We start from the raw sequence: 21,870 nt of genomic DNA on the forward strand, positions 1-21,870 counted from the left end.
AGAAAAAAAATAATGTAGAATTATATCTACAAGGTACCTTGAGTCTGTAAAAACCTAATTTAAAATTTTAAAAATGAAAATTTTTTAAAATTTAATTAAAAAACATTTTTTAAAGATTTATTTATTTGAAAGGCAGAGTTACAGAGAGAGAGCAGGAAAGACAGAGAAAAAGGGAACTTCCATTTTCTGGTTCATGTCCCAAATGGCCACAACAGCCAGGCCAAAGCCAGGAACCAGGAGCTTCCTCCTGGTCTCCCATATGGGTGCAGGGGCCCAGGCACTTGTGCCATCCTCCACTGCTTCCCTAGACACATTAACAGGGAACTGGATTGGAAGTGGAGTGGCTGGGACTCCAACCGGCACTCATAGGGGATGCCAGCATTGCAGGCCGCGGCCTTAACCCACTGAGCCACAGTGCCAGCACCTCTCCAAACTCATCCTGTAGAATTCATCTAAGAATTCTTTAAACCTTCAAATCAAAGCCATCTAATCCAACGCACCATTGATTCAGTGGCTGATAGTGTGGCGCCACCAGCAAGTGAAGACAGTTGTGCAAAGGGCCCGGCCAGCAGCGGCCACTGATTCACCCTGACATTCACCTCCATTGGTGTTTCCATGTAAGTAAGGAGGAAGCTGTTGATCCTGCTAGGGTTCCATCAGCTCCAAGAGAGCTGTCACTGAGTGAGTTTGCCTTCCCTATAGCTGATTAAATGATGATATAATCATAAAATTTGTTAAAAAAAAATCCAGAATTCATTACTGTGCATCTAAATGTCAGTGCAAGACTCATTGCAACAATCCCGTTTTTGATTGAGGAAGTAGTTTCTGATCATGCAAAATAATCTCTTCTGCCGGGCTAGGGAGGCTGCCCAGGAAGTAGACAGCAAACTGCAGCTTTTCAAGGAGAACCGTCGGAGGAAGAAGGAGAGGAAGGAGAAGAAACGCCAGAGGAAGGGGGAGGAGTGCAGCCTGCCTGGCCTCACCTGCTTCACCCACGACAACAACCACTGGCAGACGGCCCCGTTCTGGAACCGTAAGTCGCCCCTCCTGTGCTGCTTCCCACCTCCATGCAGACACTGCGATGCCCACCCCAGGAACACAGACTAGGGATTCTGTGGCATAAAACCAGGAATGTCGATTGCAGAGAAAAGCACCTTGGTATAGTCCATACTCACAATTTGAATCCTTTTTAGGAATTTATTTTTTCGGTTTATTTGAAAAGACCAACTCCTCCTTGGGTTTTTCCTCTCAAGGATGTGGTTCCGCAGGGCAGGCTCCAGCTGGCAGAGCCCCTACTGGGTAAGACTACTCTGAGTCTAAATAGACAAATAAATGGACCGCAAATGGATGCTGTTTCTGCTTTATGTCCAGAGCACACTCAGCGTAATAAAAGGAGTGAAAGGATAGTAAAAGACACTCAAATGTAGGGCCCACGTCCTAGTGATTGTGTGGTTTTGCATTGAATTGCCGAGGGTCTGGAATAATAATACTTTTCAAATTAGTGCTTGTATTTTCTTTTTCAAATAGGACCTGTTTTATTTTTCCTGAACTTTTTATTGGTTTACTTCTTTGTTCAATTTATCTGAAAGGCAGAGAGAGAGAGAGAGAGACCGAGAGAGAGAGTGAGAGAGAGAAAGACCGAGAGAGAGAGAGACTGAGAGAGAGAGAGATCTTCTGTATTCTGATTTACTCTCCAAATGCCCACAAATAACACAAGGCTGAACCATGCTGAAGCCAGCAGCCAGGAACTCCATCCTGATCTCCCACATGGGTGGTAGGGGCCAAGGAACTTGAGCCATCACCCACTGCCTCCCGGGGTACTCATCAGCAGAGCCAGGACTCAAACCAGGCATTCCAACACACGATGTGAGTGACCCCAATGGCATTGTTAACCGCTGCACCACATACCCACCCTGAAATGCAAGTATTTTCTTTAGTGGTGTGTGCACATTATCCACAGAGGCATTATTAGAAATGACACCCAAGCTCTTGGGGAGCATTGTTCAGTTGAAGGCTTTGGAGACCAAGGACCAGATGAGACACCAAATTTTGTGATTGTGGGAGGATCGCTGCATAGCACCTGGCCTCTGCTTCACAAACTGGGATTGGGAGACCCCAAGGAACCCACAGACCATGCTTGGGAGGACCTAGGGCCTCTGCAGGAGCAATTTTTGTTCCACCTTCCTGTTTTGGTACTTTGATTTCAGTGTCCATGTGTGCATTTCATTGAACCATCACATGGAGGCTGATTGAACTCTTACAGTCATAGCATCAAACCTTATTAGAGTTTCTAGAACCAGGAACTCCAAGGCTTATTTCCATTGCTCAGGCTCTGTCCTCTGCCAGGCTCAGAGCTGAGAACTGGGGACACTGAACATGATGCCTTGAGCTCTGCCCTCCTCATACTTAGTTTTAATTGGGGGAGTTTGCATAAGGAAAGAAAGTGAAATAAATACAACAAGCTGTATTAATGATACAAAGGGAACAGTGGGAGATGACAGAGCTCTGTAAGGAGGTGAAGTTTGAGCAGCTGAAACCTAAAGATGGAGCAAGGCAATCCATGTGGAAGGGGAACAGCATCCCAGGCAGATGGAACAGCATAAGTGGGGTCTGCAGAAGTAATGCACTGGTGTAGCCAGGGCTAGAAACTCCTTGAAACAGGAAGTAGTGGACAGCACAATCATAGTTTGTGCACACCAGAAGGAGAGGTCACCCCTCTATCTGCCTGCTTGCTTCCAACCCCGATTGAGGCCAACCTCCCCAACCCTCCGCCACTGCTTACCTCCCCATGGCCAACCTTCCTTAGTGGCATCTCAGACTCCTCTCTGCCTCTCACCAATGTGTCCTGCCCAGAAGAACTAAAGTGGTCTTCGGTGCCCTGTGTTTCTTAGGCTAAAGAGCAATGTCTTTAACATGGACCTGTGTTCTGTAATCCAGTCCTACTCTGGGACATTCCCTCCCACCTTGCTTACTCCACAACTTGCCTTCTCGTTCTCTAGTAAGCATTCCAAGCTCTCTCCCACCACAAGGCCTTTGTACGTCTTGCTCCCTCTTTCCGTAAGGTTCTTCCTCTGTGCCTGTCAAACATTACTCCCCCTTCACATCTCCATTGCCGTGTCACTTCTGATGGACACTTTCCCTGTGCCTCGGGCCACATGAAGCCCCCTTTACACTACACTGTCAGCAAGCCCTACATTTTCTCCATGAGCCTGACCACATCTGTGATTATTTTGAGTTGTTTTACTTGTGTTTTTGTTTAACTTTGATCTCTAGGCTGCAAGCTTCTCAAAATAAGAGACCATGTCTTCATGACACTGCATCCCCTGTCACAGTATTAGCTGAATAAATAAACAAACAAGCAAACTACTCCATCCAAGATCGATAACTCTTGTCAATATAGCTAACCTTTGAGCACCTGACCCTGAGTACCACTGTGCAACAATGTGAGGAATAAAAAGTGAGCCAAAAAAAAAAAATCTGCTGTCACTTGGGTCTTTCAGAGCAAAGTGGAGACTTAATCTCACTTGGTACCAAATCCGGGGCACTTTCTAGCTATCAGAATTCTTTTGGTAATAAGTCACAGTAAAAAAATACCTTTTATCTCAGGATCCTCTGCATATATTGTGCATACAGAAATATATGTATCAGTGTGTATGCTTGTAATATATATGATACATATAATGTATATACTGAAGTTGAAATTTCAGAAAGCAATTCTATGTGCCATAGTTTTGAGTTTTCACCTATTCTGTTTCCTATTTTGAAGAAATAGTTTATTGCCACATTCCCAATATCTGTAGTACTAACCTGAGCCCTTGCCTCAATAACATTGAAAAAAATAGGAAAGAAAAGTCAATGCACCCAGGCATGTGACACTCCAGTGCAATGACCTCTGAACCTTTTTGAGTATGTACCCATGTCTGTTTTTGAAATGAGCACAGAGCTAAGGAGAGGTTAAACTAAACTACTAGATGCATCTTAGCATTCTGCCTGTGGGAGACCACCACCTTGTTTTCCATTTTTCACCTGGTTTTACAGAAAATCTGTATAGAGATGGGGAAAACGTGCAGGTGTCCTTAATATGAAACCACAGCATTTATGGAAAAGAAACCACAAACTTTGAAGTGTAAAGACAAGGAAATGCTGGGACAGCTTGCCTGCTCAAGGTCTTCCATGTTTTTATTTTGCTTTGTTTGTCTTTTCACCCACCAGTGGGATCGTTCTGTGCTTGCACGAGTTCTAACAATAACACCTACTGGTGTTTGCGTACAGTCAATGAGACACATAACTTTCTCTTCTGCGAGTTCGCCACTGGCTTTTTGGAGTATTTCGACATGAACACAGATCCTTATCAGGTAAGAAAATGCATATCATTTTATGGAGGATGTTGAAAGTAGGATAGCCAGAACAAGAGCCAAAATGCATTGTCCTGCTCTCCTCACCCGCAGCTCACAAACACAGTGCACACAGTAGAACGGGGAGTTTTGAATCAGCTGCATGTACAACTGATGGAGCTCCGAAGTTGTCAAGGGTACAAGCAATGCAACCCAAGACCGAAGGGCCTTGACATTGGTAAGGAAAAGATTTATTTTTTTCTTTATTACTGGGACAGCTGTTCGTGTTACCAGCTTTTCTGCCTTTGAAATAATTCTGTGGATATATAGAAATATGCAGTTGGTGGATACTTACAGAGGAAATTTTCTGGACAATTCTACACGTGATTGGTTCTCTAAGCTTAACTCTGGCTGTATTAATGAAAAAATGTAATCCACCAAAACACTTGATGAATGCTTCCTTCCAGTATCTCCCACAGGTCTATTCAGTTGGCAAACCTTGATTCCTAGTAGAAGCATCTACTGGGAGACAAGATCAAAATTTTGGATATTTCTTTGTCATTGCTGTCAACAGTCATAAGAAATGCTCTAAAGTAAATGAGAATCTCTTCTTTGAGGGAATATAGATGGAAACACACAATGTCCTATTTCTGCTTATCACATTTTGAAATGCCCTCTGTTGGATCCAGGTCCACAACACAGGGAACTAGACTTCTTGTCCCAGATTTTCTCATCTGGACCTAGAGATACGTGAGCAGTGCATTAACTCCGTGTCTAGCAGAAGCAAGAAGGTCTCCATGGAAACTGCCAGATGCTCCTTCCCTGCCCTGTAGTGTTAAACTCACTTCCTTTGGTGCAAGGAGGGTACAGCTCTTAGCGTGAGCCCCAGTTCTTTCCTGGTTAATGAGAATACCCATTTTCTTCTCATCATTTCTGTAAAAATTGAAATGTTGGTGGTCCATAGCAAGTTGGAAAAAGGGCTGGAGCTGGTAAGGGCATTGCCATTGGCCTAGCGTGTCAGCCCCAAAAGCATGAAGAGCTGAACTTCCAGGCGTTTGGGAGCAGTATTTATGCAGCTGCTTTCTGGTGTCTTTAACAGCTGTGTCTCTGAGTTCCAGGCAGAGCCAGCAGCACCAGCAATGAAAGTGGGCAGCTCTCTGGGTCATGGGAGACAAAGGGGGCAGGGGATCCCTTTCCAAAATGGACAGTGTCCTCACTTGTCATTTCTACCACTCCAGGGTTCCAAAGGCTTTCGTGCCATAGGAAAATATAAGTCCTGTGGGAGATGTCACATCCCAGGCCTCAATCAACACTTCTCAATGAATACCTAGGGGAGGAGTTGCCAGCCAGGCAGGGACTGGACACACAATATAGGTCTTTGGTCACTGACCTCACTCAGCTCAAATTCAAATATTCTGCTTATCTGTTGATCTTTTCCTCCAATCTCAAAAGAAAAAGAAGAAAGAGCAAGAGATGAATAAAGGACCCACAAAAGCCTGGAATCTAAACCAGCTAGTAGAGACACCCGAACTGTTACACCTAGATATTTCTTCCCAAAAAATCGTAATGCTCTTAACTCCTATTGGTGATGACATAACAACTCTACTCAGCAAAATCTGATATCAGTGTCTCTTGATGGTGAAGTGACACAAGGTGGAGCCAGTCATTGCTGTTACACTTCAGGTAGTCCTCTCCACCTTCTAGATCATTCCTCCAGGAGACTATCCATTGCCCATTTTCTCGAGTGTTTCACATAACCAAAATTTAACTTTGGCTGAGAATTCCACGGACTTCTGGAAGTATTTTTCTCACTGCTTTTAAATAAAGTCTCCTCCCTTTCTCACCCCCTCTCCATTTTTCCCACATGTCTCATATATTTTTATCTTAAGCCTTTTTATTTCTAGCTTTCAATCTTCATTTCGAACCTAATAGAAAAAAAAATCTCTGTTGGACTTCAACCCTCTCTGTGTTTAACACAGTATGTTTCTTTTTAGGATTTAGATGTTATGCATGGAAAACTTCGTAGTGAATGGTTTTATGAGTTCTAAAGCTAACATAAATTACTCTTCTATTTCCCTATATCAGGAAATAAAGATGGAGGAAGCTATGATCTACACAGGTATTCACACTTTTTTATTCTCGGCAGCTTCTTTCCCAATAATTGCATGTTCCAGTCATTCCAACTAATTTCTGTTTCTTACCATGCTGCACAGAGTATAGCTTGGGGTGCATGCTTGTTCTAACAGCATTCCCTGCCATCTTGTGTCATTGGTTACGGATTTTTTTCATTCTGCTTTCAAATCAGCTCACTGTCCCAGCAAGACATTTCTCAGAGCATTTACTCATGCCATGCTTGTTTGCCTGTTGGCTGATGCTTTTAAGCATGAAATGATGTGACAAAAGCAGACCAGCCTTTGGGAGCCTGGGAGAGGGTGGGAGATGTATTTTCTTTGTCATGCTTACATTTTGATTTGGTGGGGAGGCATCATGGAAACAAGTTAGAAATTTTTATTAATTATAATGTCAAAGGCACACGAGGACTGATGCGCATTCTCAAGTGAAAGTTGGGGGGAACAAAGGAACTTCCTGGTCAGTGATCATTAAAGAACTTTGGTCCCCAAATCAGCAACCACTCACACGTGTCAGAGGACTCTGCCAGGCAGTGGTGAATAAAGAGATGGTGGTAGAGAGTGAGGACGGGTACCCGAGGTCGAGAAAGATCCCCACAACACAGTACTGAGACAATAGTGCCTTGTGCACAAAATTTCCCAAACAACCATCAGCCTTATCATCGTATTACCCTCATCTACCCCTCCTACCTCATGGTGCTCTAACAGGGCATCAGACACCTGCTGGCCCTTGGCAATATCAGCCATTGTTAATTTTCTACACTAAGCACTGACCTCAGGAGTGGTGTAGGTAGAGACTGAGGGAACACTGCGTTATGGATGTGTCAGCACCTTAGTTGATGCATTTAGTTGTGAGAAAATTTTCCATTAAAAAAAATATGGACTTAATTGGTGCCATCCATATTGATATCTTCTTAGACAAACAAAAGATTGCTAGTCCAAGACACCCTGCTCGCATCCTGCCTACTCTGACTCAGATTCCTCCTTTCAGAGACAGTTCATTGCTCCCAGGAGAAGCTAAATGACTTTAAGAGAGGTGGTGGGGAATATGAATGCCAACAATAAAGCAAAGGAAGCTGGCTGGACTTTTGGGGATAGTTTACTGCCACTTATGTATGTTTTCTTTTTGCCTTTTTCTCTCATCTTTCTTCTTTTCTTCATTCTGCCCAACACTAATTTTGTGTCCGCCTGCCCCCAGCACATAAAAATAAGACAGCAGGAAAACATTCTTTTTAAGCAATTTTTAATTTATTTTTATTTTTATCTTTTCTGATTTAAAGAAAGAGACAAAGAGGGAGCACACACCCATCTGTTGATTCACTCCCCCAAATTCCCCTGATTGTCAGAGCTGAAGCTAGCAGCCAAGAACTCAGTCCAGGTCTTGCATATGGGTGACAGGAATCCAGCACTTGAGCCATCACCTCTGCCTCCCAGGGTCTGTATTATTTGGAAACTGAAGTCAGGAACCAGAGGTAGATATCAAACCCAGGCACCTTTATACAAGACATAAGCATCTTAACCAAATGCTTGCCCCAGAACACTCTCAAGTGGGTTTTACACAGTGTAGGCTAAGCAGCCTACTTCCTACGGATCACATTAAGGCATTTCCAAAGTATAACATTATAAATGGACCTAACACTAAATATTGACTGCAACTATTCTATGATGCATTCAGTTTTGTAGCAGCACAATCTTCAGTCTAATGTTCTTTTACTTCTGTCATGAAAAAGGCTAAAAAGATGGATTATTTAAGACATCATCCCAGTCAGAACTGAGTTATTCTCCACAAAGTCAACCCTGCTTTGAACAAAAGAATGGCTGACTGCTCTTGAGATGTAATTAAATGACAAGCATCTGGGACTCTCCCATTCCCTGACCTCTGCCACCAGCACTCAATGGGCCAAATAATCAAATGTTTCTTGGGTCATTTTCACATGGCCTTGGCAACTTTACCTGTTGAAAGCCTGTGTACAGGAGTGACAGCGTTACCTGTTGCTCTTTCCCCACCCCCTTCAGATTCCTTATGAAGAGGCAACACTATGGGGACCTTAAAACTCAAACTAGCTGTTATTTTCAGATATAATCTGTAGGGAAAGTCACCTTGCCACAGCGGTCCCTGCCACAGACGGGAAATCTTGGCACAGAATTACTTAAAGAACATTTACTCGTCACACACATCTGGGACTTACGGGAACCCCAAATGCAGCATTTAATGGAACCTTCTCCCTTCACCATGTCTTGTTGAATTGAAAGGGAACAGATGCGAAACACACCATGGTATGTGCAGAATTTTCAGGAAGCCTTTTCCTATGGTGCTGGCCAGTGTGCAGAACCCCCCTTGCTGGCACCCTGAAAGGGGTTTCAGAAGGCTTCCTTCTTCAGATTTTGATGGTTTTGGAAATCTACTCATAGTACATCTTAATCACAAAATTTGATGACAGACTCATCAGTTAAGGAACTGCACAAGACCCCCATATCCTATATCAAAGTTCCAAATTCAAGTCCTTCTCCTAATTCCAGCTTCCTTCTAATGTGCCCCCTGGGAGGCAGCAGATGATGGCTCAAGAACTTGAGTCTTCTGTCACCTATGTGGGAGACCTGGATGGAGTTCTTGACCCCTAGCTGTGGCCTTGCCTACCCTTGGCTGTTGTAAGCATTTGAGGAGTGAACCAGCAAATGGCAGATCTTTTCTTCTCTCTCCTCTGCTTTCCTCTCCTCTCCTCTAAAGTTTTTAGTGGAAATTTCATGAAAAAAGATTTTGAGAGAAATGCCAGATCTGAAGAATTTGAAATTTGAAAATTCAACCAAGTATTTTAGAAAATTGATCTCGTATGAGTTGGACTAAGTATTTTTTAAATGCCTCCTTTTTCTGGTGAATTTTCAAAAATGAATCTTCAGACTTTAAAAAGCAAGTCCATCCCTGATACTGTTTTTCTCTTTTTCCTGTGTCATGTGCAGGTATGAAGCAGGGACAGCTGAAATACTTTGCTGGCTCATACTGGTCATTTGCCAGGTTAAGACCAGTTCAGAGCAAGGACAGAGCTCAGAAAGAGGCATCCATGGCTCAGAAAATAATTGTTAGAGTGCTTTGAAAGCAATTACTTCCATCTGTGTTGCAAAAGAGTCAGAACTATAGGCGATGCCATTTCTTTGTCCTGTTCCTATGAAAGCTGATGATTCTGGTGCCCTTTGATGTCAAAGAAGAGCTCCTTGCAGCTGTGGTCTCGTGGGCGACTCTTGGCACCTTTGCTCTGGCAAGACGGCTTCCTGAGCCTTTGCTCTAAGCCCTCCATGCCCCATCCCCCAGCAACAAGGTTCTGCCCACGTTGCTGCTCCTTCTTTTGATTCATCTCTCCCTAGAGCAGGAGTTTGTGCCCAAGATGGCTGTGGATGACACGGCTGCAGAGCACTGTGGTTGTGAGTGTGGCTGCTGGAGCCAGGCTGCCTTGGGTTCAAATCCCAGCCTCACTGGTGAACATGCTTAGAACAGAGTCAGGAGGTAGCAAGCCCCAGTGAGCGGTAGGAATTATGAATAAATCAGAACAGGGGACACAGAGCACTTCCATGAATGAAATCCTATGTGAAATAGAAAGTTATTTAATTCCAAATATTGCTAGGATGTTTCATCAGAAAGACAAAAATAGGTGCTTGCCAGCATCAGCACCACCTCCATCATCCTTTACAAGCAACCAAGAGTCAAGCCCACAGTGCATTTTCGTGCTGCCTCCTGAGATGAGAAGACTCCAACCTTCACTCCCCAGCTCTGTGTTGCCCTGAGGGGCTTCCCTTGGCTCTCTTCTCTCTGTCTCTTCACAGGGATGCCACATTAGTTTGCAATTGCCTTGCTAGTGCTGTTGGACTTTTCTGTTTCAGGTATTCTAATGAGAGCTGGGGCAAGGTCAGAGTGAAGGGTTGAAAGGAGTGGAGGTGAGGTTGGCCTCTTAAGGCAATGAGGAGACATGTTTGCAGTTATACGGTTTGTAAGAGTAGGCACTGCAGCCCAGGCAAAGAAGCTCTGTTAGACATGTCGCACGCACAGTGGTGAAGGTGGGGGTGATACCAATAGTCACTCTGTTCAGGGTTAAGATCAGACTTTGAGTTAGTCTCGGTTCAATTTTTCTGATGATTCCACATGGCGTACCTTGTTCCTGTGCCACACAAAAAGAAAGTAAATCAGCATCTGCAGAACTGCTTAAGACCCTCCCCACACTGAAGAGTGAAATTGATCTTTAATCAGTTTCACTGTATAGTGGGAAATGACAGGGAAAAAAATTTGTGTGCATTCATTCATTCAGCAAATAAACCAAAACAAAAAATCTAAAGGAACAATTCAGTGCAAGGTACAGACTTCAAGAAGTATGTACTCAAGCAGTAGAACTATGAGGAATTTGCAGAAAGTTCATGGAAAAGGCATATTTAGAAAAAACTGTGCCCAAATTTTAGAAGCTTTTTTTCCTAATATAAATTTGTTTTAATTCCATTTTTCCATGAACTTTTTCTACCCTCATAAAACGCACACTGCAAAGTGCTATAACAGAGAACACAGGGTTCCATGAGAGCCACCAGAAAACCTCTGACCCAACCCAAGGAAATCCAGAAAAGCTCCCCTAGGAGGAGGCACTGATGCTGCATCTGGAAGACAACATTGGAGTGGTCCCCACACAGGTTAAAGGAAGTCAGTCCAGCTAGAAGAGACACCTAGTGGGGACTACAAACAGTTTAGCATGAGAGAAGATAAGGGAGAGGGATGAGCAGAATAGGTCAATGGCCCTGTTTTATGAAGAGTGCTGTGTGCAGGGGGGCAGTGACTTTTCTTCAAAATAGGGTGTGTGTTCGACAATGGGGAAAGGGTACTGAAAATAATCAGGATTATGTAAATGTTGATAGCTGTGTTTCTTGACCAGTGAATTGATCAATAGGTATAGAAAGCAACTGTATTTAAAACAATTTCTGTTCTAAAATTTCAAAAACTCTGGACAAATGCTAAACTGAACAAGATGCAAATGCAATAGGCATAAATTGGAGCCAATCAGGGCAAATCAGAAAATTTGGCCACCCTAGTGATATGTCACATCAAAGATAGCCTATGTCTTGGGGGCTGGCGCCGTGACTCACTTGGTTAATCCTCCACCTGTGGCGCTGGCATCCCATATGGGCACGGGGTTCTAGTCCCAGTTCTAGTCTTCCAGTCCAGCTCTCTTCTGTGGCCCACGAGGGCAGTGAAGGATGGCCCAAGTGCTTGGGCACCTGCACCATGTGGGAGACCAGGAAGAAGCTCCTGGCTTCAGATCAGCGTAGCTCCGGCCATAGCAGCTATTTGGGGGATGAACCAATGGAAGGAAGACCTTTCTCTGTCTCTCTCCCTCACTGTCTAATTCTATCTGTCAAATAAATAAAAGAAAAAGATAGCCTATGTCTTAAGCCATGGAGAGATTTTTGGGAGTGTTCAACTGTGAGAAATAATGTGAGAAGATTTGGGTTGATCAGAGTGGATGACATGAATGCTTAGGAGAACAATTGTGCAGGTCAGATTGAGTTTAAGTTCTGGCTTTGCCACTTCCCAATTTGGGGAACAATTTTTTTCGCAGTATTATACAATCCATTATGCTCCAGCACTCTTCTAAGTGCTTTACATACACTGACTCACTTAGCACTCACAAGGATTTTGTGAAGTTAGTGTTATTATTCCCATTTTACAGATGGTGAAATTAAGTCACAGAGTCATTAAGTAACTTTTGCAGAATGAGGCAGCTGATGAATGGTAGAATAGAGTTGCAAACTCTGCTTCTACCATGCACTCTTATGTGCAAAGTTAGGCATGTCCATCAGTAAGAAGGTATATTGTTTCAATCAATTGACTACACAGTTATTAATCTATAAATATATTTATTTCAGTATAACTCCATAGTTGAACATTCATTGCCTTTTATTCAATGAAATAGTATTCCTGCAACTTATAAATAAAGTAGGTTAGAAATTTGTAATCTTCCATACCAAGCAAATGCTATGAATATGTGATTACCATTGGCTTCTGGATATGATGCAAGACACCAGACTCAGAATCTCCAAAATTTCAAAGCCTGATTCCAATTCCTTTTCAAGCCAAAACGTGTTATGTTTCAAGCAGCATGAGACTTGCTCAAGATACATACCAATGCAATCCCCAATGTTGGAAACCCTGTGTCCTCAGAAAAAATATTCAGAGAGTGCAAAAAAAAAAAAAAATGTGCACAGGTTTACAGAGAAAGGGTAGAATTGTTAGTTCAGGCTCCCTCAATTTTGAACACTAAATTAGTATCATAGAGCTGCAGCCTGCAGGGGCATAGCTGTATTGATTAAAATATCCTCAGATAGAGCATGCAGCAGACTCCAATACTTTATGATTTCCTGGTTGACTCGTCACTCGCTTCATGGAACTGTAGACACCTGATCAGATAAAGTTCAAAATTTACTCTTGGGCATCAGTACCCAGAATCAACTGCAAATGGATGCTGTGGTTTTTTTTTTTTTTTTTTTTTTTCTCCCATAGCTGAGGAAACCCAGGGGAAGGGCAGGGAGGGAAAGATGCTTAAATTTAATCTTGAAGGCTGAGAGCTAGCCAGGACAATGAGGCAGCCTAACACATTCTGCAAATAAACACAAGCACTGAGGAAGAAGGGAGTCTGGTGCTTTCAGGAACTCGTACCTGTTCCATGGGGCTACGGAGGTCTCAGAAGTTGCCAGGAGTTAGGCTGTCTCTGTGGAAAAGCACCTCCCTATTTCTTGTAACACTCTTAAGGCTTGTTGATTATGACACTGCCCCAGAAAGTGTTAAAATTCCATCCATGAATGATCTCTAAGCCACCTGCCTGTAGAGTACAGCATAATGGAGTTGGGTGGTTCTGTTTTTATTTTATTTTTAACAAGGAATGGGTTTTAATTCTTATTTTTTTTTATTTGAGTGACAGCACTCCTAACCCCTAGTTCACTCCCCTAGTGCCTGCAAAGGCCAGAAGAAAGTACATTCCAGGTCTCCCACATGGGTGGCTGGAGCCCATTACTTGAGCTATCCCCACTGTTTCCCTGGGCCTGCATTAGCAGGAAGCTGGACTCAGGAGCCCAGGCTATATATTGAATCTGGGTATTCCGATGTGGGGCTTGGGCATCTCACATCTAGGCCAAACGCCTGCCCCTTATGGATATGTTTTTGAAAGTAAGAAAGTTTTATCTGGAAATTGACTCGGCTTGAAACTTGGGTATGTTCTTCAATGTCTCTTAGAGGCTTCACAATCTTCTGTTTCCAGAGTTGGGTGACAATTACCCATAATTTGAAATCATGTCCATTTATTTCCAAAATTCACTTTTCAGAACCAACCTGTTCTCACCTTTCCTCTCCGAGTGGAGAGCTTCATAATGGCTGTAGGAAAGGATTTCCTTTGCATGCTGATAACTGGCAGAAACCTGCACAGACACATGGAAAACTTGGGTTCTAATGTCTGCTTTTATTTATTTTCTGTTCTTATATAATTTAACTTTTACAGAAAGGGTGCAAGAATCATTCCAAGAAATTTTACCCTATTTGCATCATTGTTTCCTTTTGTTCTCTTTGTCTACATACACACACACTTTTATTTTTCTGAATCATTTGCAAGTAACTTACAAATGTTATACTCCTTTATGTATACATGCTTTAGTATGTATTTTCCTAAGAGAAAAAACATTCTCAGACATAGCTGTTGTACACTTATAAAAATCAGGCAATGCAGCATTGACGCAACACTATAATACATACGCATTCTACATGCAAATGTTGCCAGCTGTTCCAATAATGTACTATTTGTGGCTTTGTTTTTTCTGATCCAGTGTCCAGTCCAGAATCATACATTGTAGTAAATTGCCACCTCTTTTAAGTTTCCTTTCATCTGGAACAGTTCTTCAACTTTTCTCTATCAGTCATGACATGGTAATGGATACAGACTTTCAGTTGGGATTTGTCTGATATTTCTTCATGGTCAGACTAAAGTTGTGCGTTTGAAGCAAGATACCACAAAAAACAGCATTGTGCCCTTGGGATATCTTATCAGGAGCTGCATGGTGTCTGGTGATGTGTCCTTTGACAATTTAGCCAAGGTGATGTTGTCTAGGCTAATCTACCCATAAAATCACTCATTTTCCTTTTTTAATTAACAAATTAAAAAATCTACTACCTTTTATAGGCATTCATAATTCTTGCTCAGATCATTAGCCTAATTGCTGTAAAAAGGTGAATTTTCCACATATTGTTCCCCCAAATTTCTTATTCCCCCAAAATTTATCATATGGTATAAAGAGATTGCCCCTTTTTCTTCTCTATTTATTTTTTTATATCTATGTAGTCTCACTACTTCCCATTTTGTTCCATGGATACCCTTTTGCCATCATTATTTTTGTGATGATCAAAGTGTCCCAGGTTTGGCCCCTGGTCCCTTCAGCTGGCTTCTGTGTCTCCTTGGAGTATCTCCATCAGTTTTGGAGCACTTCACTGCTTTCTGGCCTAACAAAATGTTCTAGATTCATTGGGTATTTTTGCTACCCCACATAAGGAAAAGGCCTTTAGTTCCCTTTAGAAGAAATGGCCTATGGAACCAAGATCTGGATCAGAGGCGTAGAAACTGGCTACTGAGAAGTTTTTACATCTTGACCCTTTCGGGGGATACAGCCAGGATGATACGTATATGCATCCAGTTGACTTCTGCTCCTGCACCTACAGATACATAGGGTGATGTTTAATTGAATGAACTGATGCTTCCAGTGTACTACCTCTTCCTGATCTTAGTGAAAACACTTTTAGAATTTGCTCACTAAGTGAGAGCTGGCTGCAGGACTAAGTTAGGGACCTTTTCAAAATGTTAAGAAAATAGCCGTCAATTCTTTCTTTAATGTTGGTATCATTAATGAGTATTGACTTGGTCAAAAACTTTGTCGACAACAGTGACGGTGTTCAGAAAACTTTTACCTTTAGATCTATTAACAAGGTACCTTATGTTAATAGATTTGCTAAGAATCGATGAACCTTTCATTCCTGTAATAGATCCCACTAGGTCATTGTGTGCTATTTTCTTATATATTACTAAATTCTATTCTCTAATGTTTAATTTTCTGTATCATATTTAAAAACACTATTGTTTTTAAGTTTCTTTTTGTTTGTGCTTACATTATCTTTTAGGTATTTCTTTGGTTTCTTATTGTTGCTGTACTAAGTTGTCAGAGTATTGAAACTACAAATTTATTCTCTCTTATTTCTAAAGGTCTCTTTATTTCTAAAGTCTGAATCAGGTTTTAACAGCTAAAATCAAACTGTCAACAGGGCTTTCTTCCTTCTGGGAGCTCAAGGGTAGAACCCCTTGCCTTGCCTTTTCCTGTTTCCAGTGGTTGCCTGCATTGCTTTGTCATGCCCCCTCCTTCCTCCATCTTTGAAGTCAGTGATGAAGCAAATCTGCAAAACTCCTCCTCCCTCCTTCTCTGCCTCTTTCTGTCTTTCTCTCCATGCATTAAGAATACTTTGAACATTTGCTTCCACCCCTTGGAAGGCAAGGCCTGGACCTGAGGGTCTCTTACTATCAGGACCCCTTATATATCCTCTTCCAGCATGGGCCCAACCTAATCCACTTACCAGCCCTGCTCAGGGCCTTTCCTGGAGGGGAATCTGCCATAGCCACCTGCAGTCTCTGTGTCTCCTGCAGGCAGACAAGACAGTTCCTGTTGTCCTCTGAGAGTGCAGGAAGAACAGGTCTGGATGCAGCCCATCTCTGCACTGCTGCAGCCCCCTTGGCCCACGTCCGTCCATGCATGGACTCAAGTAGGGACCACAAGAGGGTGCACTCCAAGGTTCACCCAGCAGATCCAATATCTCAGTGAATATTCATATTTGGCTTTAGTCTATTTGATATGTCTTGGACTGCATCTGTCCCATCATTATGTTTCTCTGTATTTCTCATTATGTCTTGTATCATCTATTCCACATAAAGATGGTTCTTTTGATTCCCTCTTTGGTACTTAGTAAGAGCTGTATTTTTGTCCCACTGGTTACTTTTGTATTCATATCTTTGTAATGCTCTTAGGTCCTGTTTTCTTGTTTCACCTCTCATGATCAGTTTTTAATGGCATTCTTTGCCTCCCTGCTATTACCTGACCATACTCAATGAGCTCATTCTCTTTCATCTACTCTACTTCTTCCATTTTTAACTAAATTATTTCTACTTTGTTATGTAAAATACATAAATTGTTTTTCACTATTCATCGGCCTTTGTGTTTCTTCTAGATCTAATTAATAAATGTAAATGCTCACCATTAAATGCTCAATCTTTTTTGCTGAAGTTTCCCCAGTGATTTCTTGGTTGAATGAGGCTCGTCTTCTGGAAGGTTGCTCAGAAAGAGCTCATGTGTCCAGGATTCCCGGCATTCTTACATGTTGTGAGCTGTTTTTCTATAGCCTTGAGACTTGAAGGAGAACTTGACTGGATAGAAGATTCCTGGCTCATACTTTGTTTTCTTATTAAAGATGATTTTCACATCCCCAGATGCTTGATTGAGAACATTTAATTTACTTACCCCTGGTGTGTTGTGGTTTTCTTTACCGTAGGGTTTATTTTGGCAGGAGCAAAAGAGATGATTGACTTTTTATTCTTGTTTTCTATAAAAATAATTTGGTATAAATTTAGGCTGCTTTTATTCCACAGATTTGGAGTATTTACAGGATTCCTAGTTTAAAAGGATGCATTCCTCTTGGAGCAATCAAAATACACTCCTTTGCTTTTTGATTTTGTTATTGTTTGAGAGTGGGAGTAGTGGTATGTTTTCCAATTTTTCCCCTTTTTTTCTTACAGGACCTTCAGTGTCTGCCCTTTTGCTTGTGCCCTCCTTTATCACCCATTTTCCATTTCTCCCCACCTACCTTTGCATCTTTTACTCCCTGAACCAATGCCTTTCAAACACCGTGACTTTGAATCGTGCACACTTCTTTTTGATTTTTTAGTATTTATTTATTCATTCGTTTGTTTGCTTGAGAGATACATGGACAGAGATCATCCATCCACTGGTTCACTTCCAAAATGCTTGCAACAGTCAGGGCTGGACCAGCTGAAGCCAGGAGCCCAGGACTCCTTACAGATCTCTCACATGGGTGGTAGGGACATCTACTTGAGCCATCACATCTTGCCTCCCAGGGTTCATGATAGCAAAAAAAAAAAAAAAAAGTTGGAGTCTGGAGCAGAGCTGGGCCTAGAATCCAAGCATCCAAGCAGTCTGACAGGATGTGGGCTTCCTGACCAGCGTTAACCACCAGACCAACACCTGCCCGTGTCATGCAGTTCTAATTCCCTGCTTGCTGTCATTGCTGTGACTCACCAGGATTTCCCCAGTGGTTTCTACTGCAGGTGGACGATCTTTGCAATAATGGCTTCAAATCAGCCTCTGGCACCTTCCTCAATTCCCTTTACTCCCATCCTTGGTGTTTCCCAAGGGTAGTGACACTCAGCTCTGCTGGAGTTTGGAATAATTTTTTAATTACAGATGATCTGAAGACTGCAGAATTCTCTCACTTATGAAACCAGAGGTGTGGGCTTGTGTAGTGTTACTAATTCTTCTTGCTACTATGTGTTGCTTGGTGTTAGCTTACTGCAACCTCTTTAACTGTTCCTTGGGCACAAGGAGGGAAAAAGTGTTGTTTTCTTCAGGACTGTGATCATCTATCATCTTGGAGTGGAGAAAGATCTGAGGGGGAGGACCCATTGTATTCTTTGGGTGTGTGAAAAAGCACTCAAAGATTGATTTACCTAGGGCATTGATTTATGTGAGATATAGAACTATGAGGACAAAAAAAACGAAGAAACAGATTCAAGCATTTGACTTGAAGAGTTTAATTACATTTAAGTTTGGCTTTCTTTTGGGAATAAAAAGTAAAATGTTTATTAGGAATAAAATAGAAATGGAATATAAATTAATTTGCCCTGGAATGTAGAATAAAAATATCATCCTAGGCTTTGCCTATTACATTAAAATGTATTCAAATCCATCATTCACTCAGCAACCCTGTAAGGCAGAATCTTATTCCTCTAAGTAACTATGGCTTTATCACACAACAATTCTACATTTAACAGATGAGGGAGCAAGCCTGAGAGCTTCACTCACAGCCGTCCTGGTCACGGAGTGGATTTGAGTAGCCAAAAGTAAAACCTGAGTCTGCAATTTGATAGGACAGGGCCATTTCCAGCACCAAATAACCATGCTTACTCCTTGAAATTTTCATGTGTTTCATCTTTTTCCCAACTCATTTTGTTTTCAATCACCTTTACAACCTAAGGCCACTCCTTGTGGGCAAATTACTAGGGAAAAACACTTGTTTGTGTTGTATTTCAAATTGATTTGCTCTCTAAAATCAGTGTAAGTTGCTTGTCCAGATGGCAGGAGATGTTTTCTCCACTAATGAGTCACCTTCATCTCTCTTTTCCCAGAGGACAATTATGGGATGGATGGGAAGGTTAGTCTTCCCAGTCTCCCTGCCAACACCAACTGGCAAGGTCTGGAGGATTTATACCGTGTGAATGAAAGCATCTATGAGGACAGACAAAACTATAGACTTAGTCTGGCTGACTGGACTAATTACTTGAAGGATGTAGATAGAGTATTTGCACTGCTGAACAGTCACCACGAGCGAAAGAAAGCAAATAAGACTCAAGCTGCACAAAGCGATGGGGCCCCGGTTGGCTCTGCTGAGCTGCCCGTGCCAGTGGAGATGTCAGATGCAGACCCAAGTCACACAGCTGGGGAAGCGCCTCATTTGACCTTGCCAGCCGACCTTCGAACCCTGCATTTGGACCAGCCAACATTAAACCCAGAGGGTAAACTTGAATGGAATAACGACATTCCAGAAGCGAGTCCTTTGAATTCTGAACACTGGAGCAATCATCAAACTGAAAACTGGGTGGAGCATGAAGACATCAGTCATCTTGAGACCGGGGCCAGTGGCAATGGCTTGACAGAGCTGACGCTCCTGCCCCGCCCCAGGCTGCAGCCACTTAGTGGGTATAAGAAAGACCCTCCCCAGGAGGGTGGCCCAGAAGATGATGTTTTTGAAGATCAGCTGCATCTTCCTGTGCATTCTGATAGAACCCTTGTCCATCAGACGGTCAATGCAGCCACCATGGAGCAACCTATGAATTCCAGCCTAGTGGAGAGGATGTTGACCACAGTGGAGAAGAATTCCACCATGGACAGCTCACCGCATCTGGAAGGCAGTGCCTCCTCTCCACTCTTCTCTGATTAGATGAAATTATGACCTTCCCCTAAACACAGTATTTCCTTTTCACTTTTTATTAGTAAACTGATAGCAGCAATCATTACTGCCAACATTCCTAGCTACCCTGAGTCCATTTGTGCCACAAAATTAAGGCACATGTGAGCAAACGAGATGCACACAGGGACTCATTGTTGTAGTTCACTATTTGCCAAGAGTAGAAAGAAAGGGTGGGAGGTTTTTGTTTTGTTTGTGTTGTTTGGTACTAAAACAGTATTATCTTTTGAACATTGTAAGGACATATATATACACAACATATATATATATATATGTATATATATATATATATATATATATGCTGTCCAATCAAGATGGCTAGAATTGTGCCTTTCCAAGTTTCTAAAACTTGACATCCTCTGTGAATTTTTCAACACACACTTTCACTGCCTGCAGGATGAAGTTTTGAGTCCATTGTAACCACTGGAAGTTTTCAGTGCCATTATTTTTGATTCAGTGATTTTGCACTTTGAGATTGGAATGCCGTACCCATTGGGTGAGTCTTACCATTTTTTGCAGGCTGATCACCGTCGTGTTGCTTGCTCTGCCTGTGACCAAGTCAAATAGAACCTCAAGGATGACACACAGTATGGAACACATATTGTTGAATATACGCTTTGCCAGAAAATATTGCATGTGTTTTACCTCGACTTTGCTAAAACTGATTAGCAGAAAGGCATGGCTAATAATGTTGGTGGTCAAAACAAATAAATAAATAAGTGGACAAAACAAAGATTGCCTGCTCTGTCTATGCCTAGTCTCAAGTTGTTCATCCCATTACTTAAGACTGCTAAACCTAGATTCTTTTCTTGCCAGGAGAAAGAGGACTGAAGACCTTTTACTTTCATCTTTAATTTTGTTTTCTTGGCCTGGTTAATAAGCTTAAGTGTTGAGAAAACATGTTTTGTTTTGAATTTATATAAAGAGTTTCTTTCAGCAAAATCAAATCATGAATGTTTCATAATTAAACCAACCATAAGGGAGCTTCATTTCATAACATTGTGTTGTAAGAATATTTTTAAGGTCTTCTCCATGTTTTGAGAGTTCAAAAGGACATAATTCAAAACTGTATTTGAAAATCTGTATTCCTGCAAATATTCTTGTTTTGTATTATTAGAGTTTTAAATAACAGCAAAAGGATTACCTCATTGAGAGTACCCTATTCAACTAACTTCCCAAAAAGATTTTTTGTTTAACCTAACAGTGGTTTTTACTTTTAGATCATTCAAGTGCTTAGGTAAATTATGCTTTCCTCAAGTGTTAAGATAAACTCTTCTAAAGGAAATTTAATATGTTCTAGTTGACTCTTTGGTAACTTTAAGGTTTTATCACAGACTGTACATATGTTAAAATTAACTAGCTCTTTATCAGATGTGTGTGTCACCGGCTGAATGACAGAATAAACATATTTATGGTCGTGAATGATGTGCTTTGTAAAAAGATTTCAAGTTATTAGGAAGCATACTGTGTTTTTTTAAAATCTTGTATAATACTCTGTAATACTTTTATAGAACAATTCTGGCTTCAGGAAAGTCCAGAAGCAATATTTCTTGAAATAAAAGGTGTTTAAACTACCTGTTTCAGAGAAATGAACTTAACCAAGTTTTTGTGGTACATTCCTTCCTTCCAAGTGAACCGAGGGCTGACCTCAGCCTACACAATTGAAGAAGAGCCAGCCTTGTCACACCAACCCCAAGACCCTGCACTGTGGAACATTCTCTTTAGTGATGCTCCATGGATTTATTTGTCTCACTACTGTCAGGGGGATGTGTCAGAAGCAGCCCCAGGTCCCAGTGGACTCATGCCTGCCTTAGTGCTCTGCTGTTGCCATCTTGAAAGACGTTAGTATTTTTGAGTGAGGGGCTGTCATTGACATTTTTCCCTAGATCCTACAAATTGTGTGGCTGTTCCTGGGCTGCATAAGCAGGATTTTCCAAAAGCAGGGGAAAGACCCACTGAAGGTAGTTTGGATTCTTTGAGGGTCATGAACTTTAGGAGAAACCTAACCTCCAGGACCTGGACTGTTCTAATTAAAACCCCCCTTGAGCTTCTGGTGTTCCAAATCTGAGATGTAGCCTTCAAATGGAGAGACTAACAT

General features: G+C 41.9%; 1 protein-coding gene across 8 annotated transcripts in view; it reads left to right on the plus strand.

Moving 5' to 3' along the window:
* Positions 1-21,346, plus strand: part of SULF1 (sulfatase 1) — a 194,829-nt gene extending 173,483 nt beyond the window's left edge. For 4 of the 8 annotated variants that reach the window (XM_051844551.2, XM_051844553.2, XM_051844552.2 and 1 more), the window contains exons 18-21: positions 861-1,033; positions 4,213-4,355; positions 4,449-4,572; positions 18,934-21,346. In XM_051844551.2, the coding sequence (XP_051700511.1) occupies positions 861-1,033; positions 4,213-4,355; positions 4,449-4,572; positions 18,934-19,745 (1,252 nt within the window). In that variant the 3' untranslated portion in view covers positions 19,746-21,346. Of the gene's footprint in view, positions 1-860; positions 1,034-4,212; positions 4,356-4,448; positions 4,573-6,419; positions 6,593-18,933 lie in introns of those variants that run through there. The other 4 variants (XM_051844555.2, XM_051844556.2, XM_070075147.1 and 1 more) reach the window with 2 other exon arrangements.
* The last annotated feature ends 524 nt before the right edge of the window (positions 21,347-21,870 follow it).

This window comes from Oryctolagus cuniculus, chromosome 6, assembly GCF_964237555.1.
Source record: "Oryctolagus cuniculus chromosome 6, mOryCun1.1, whole genome shotgun sequence".
Taxonomy (NCBI): Eukaryota; Metazoa; Chordata; class Mammalia; order Lagomorpha; family Leporidae; genus Oryctolagus; species Oryctolagus cuniculus.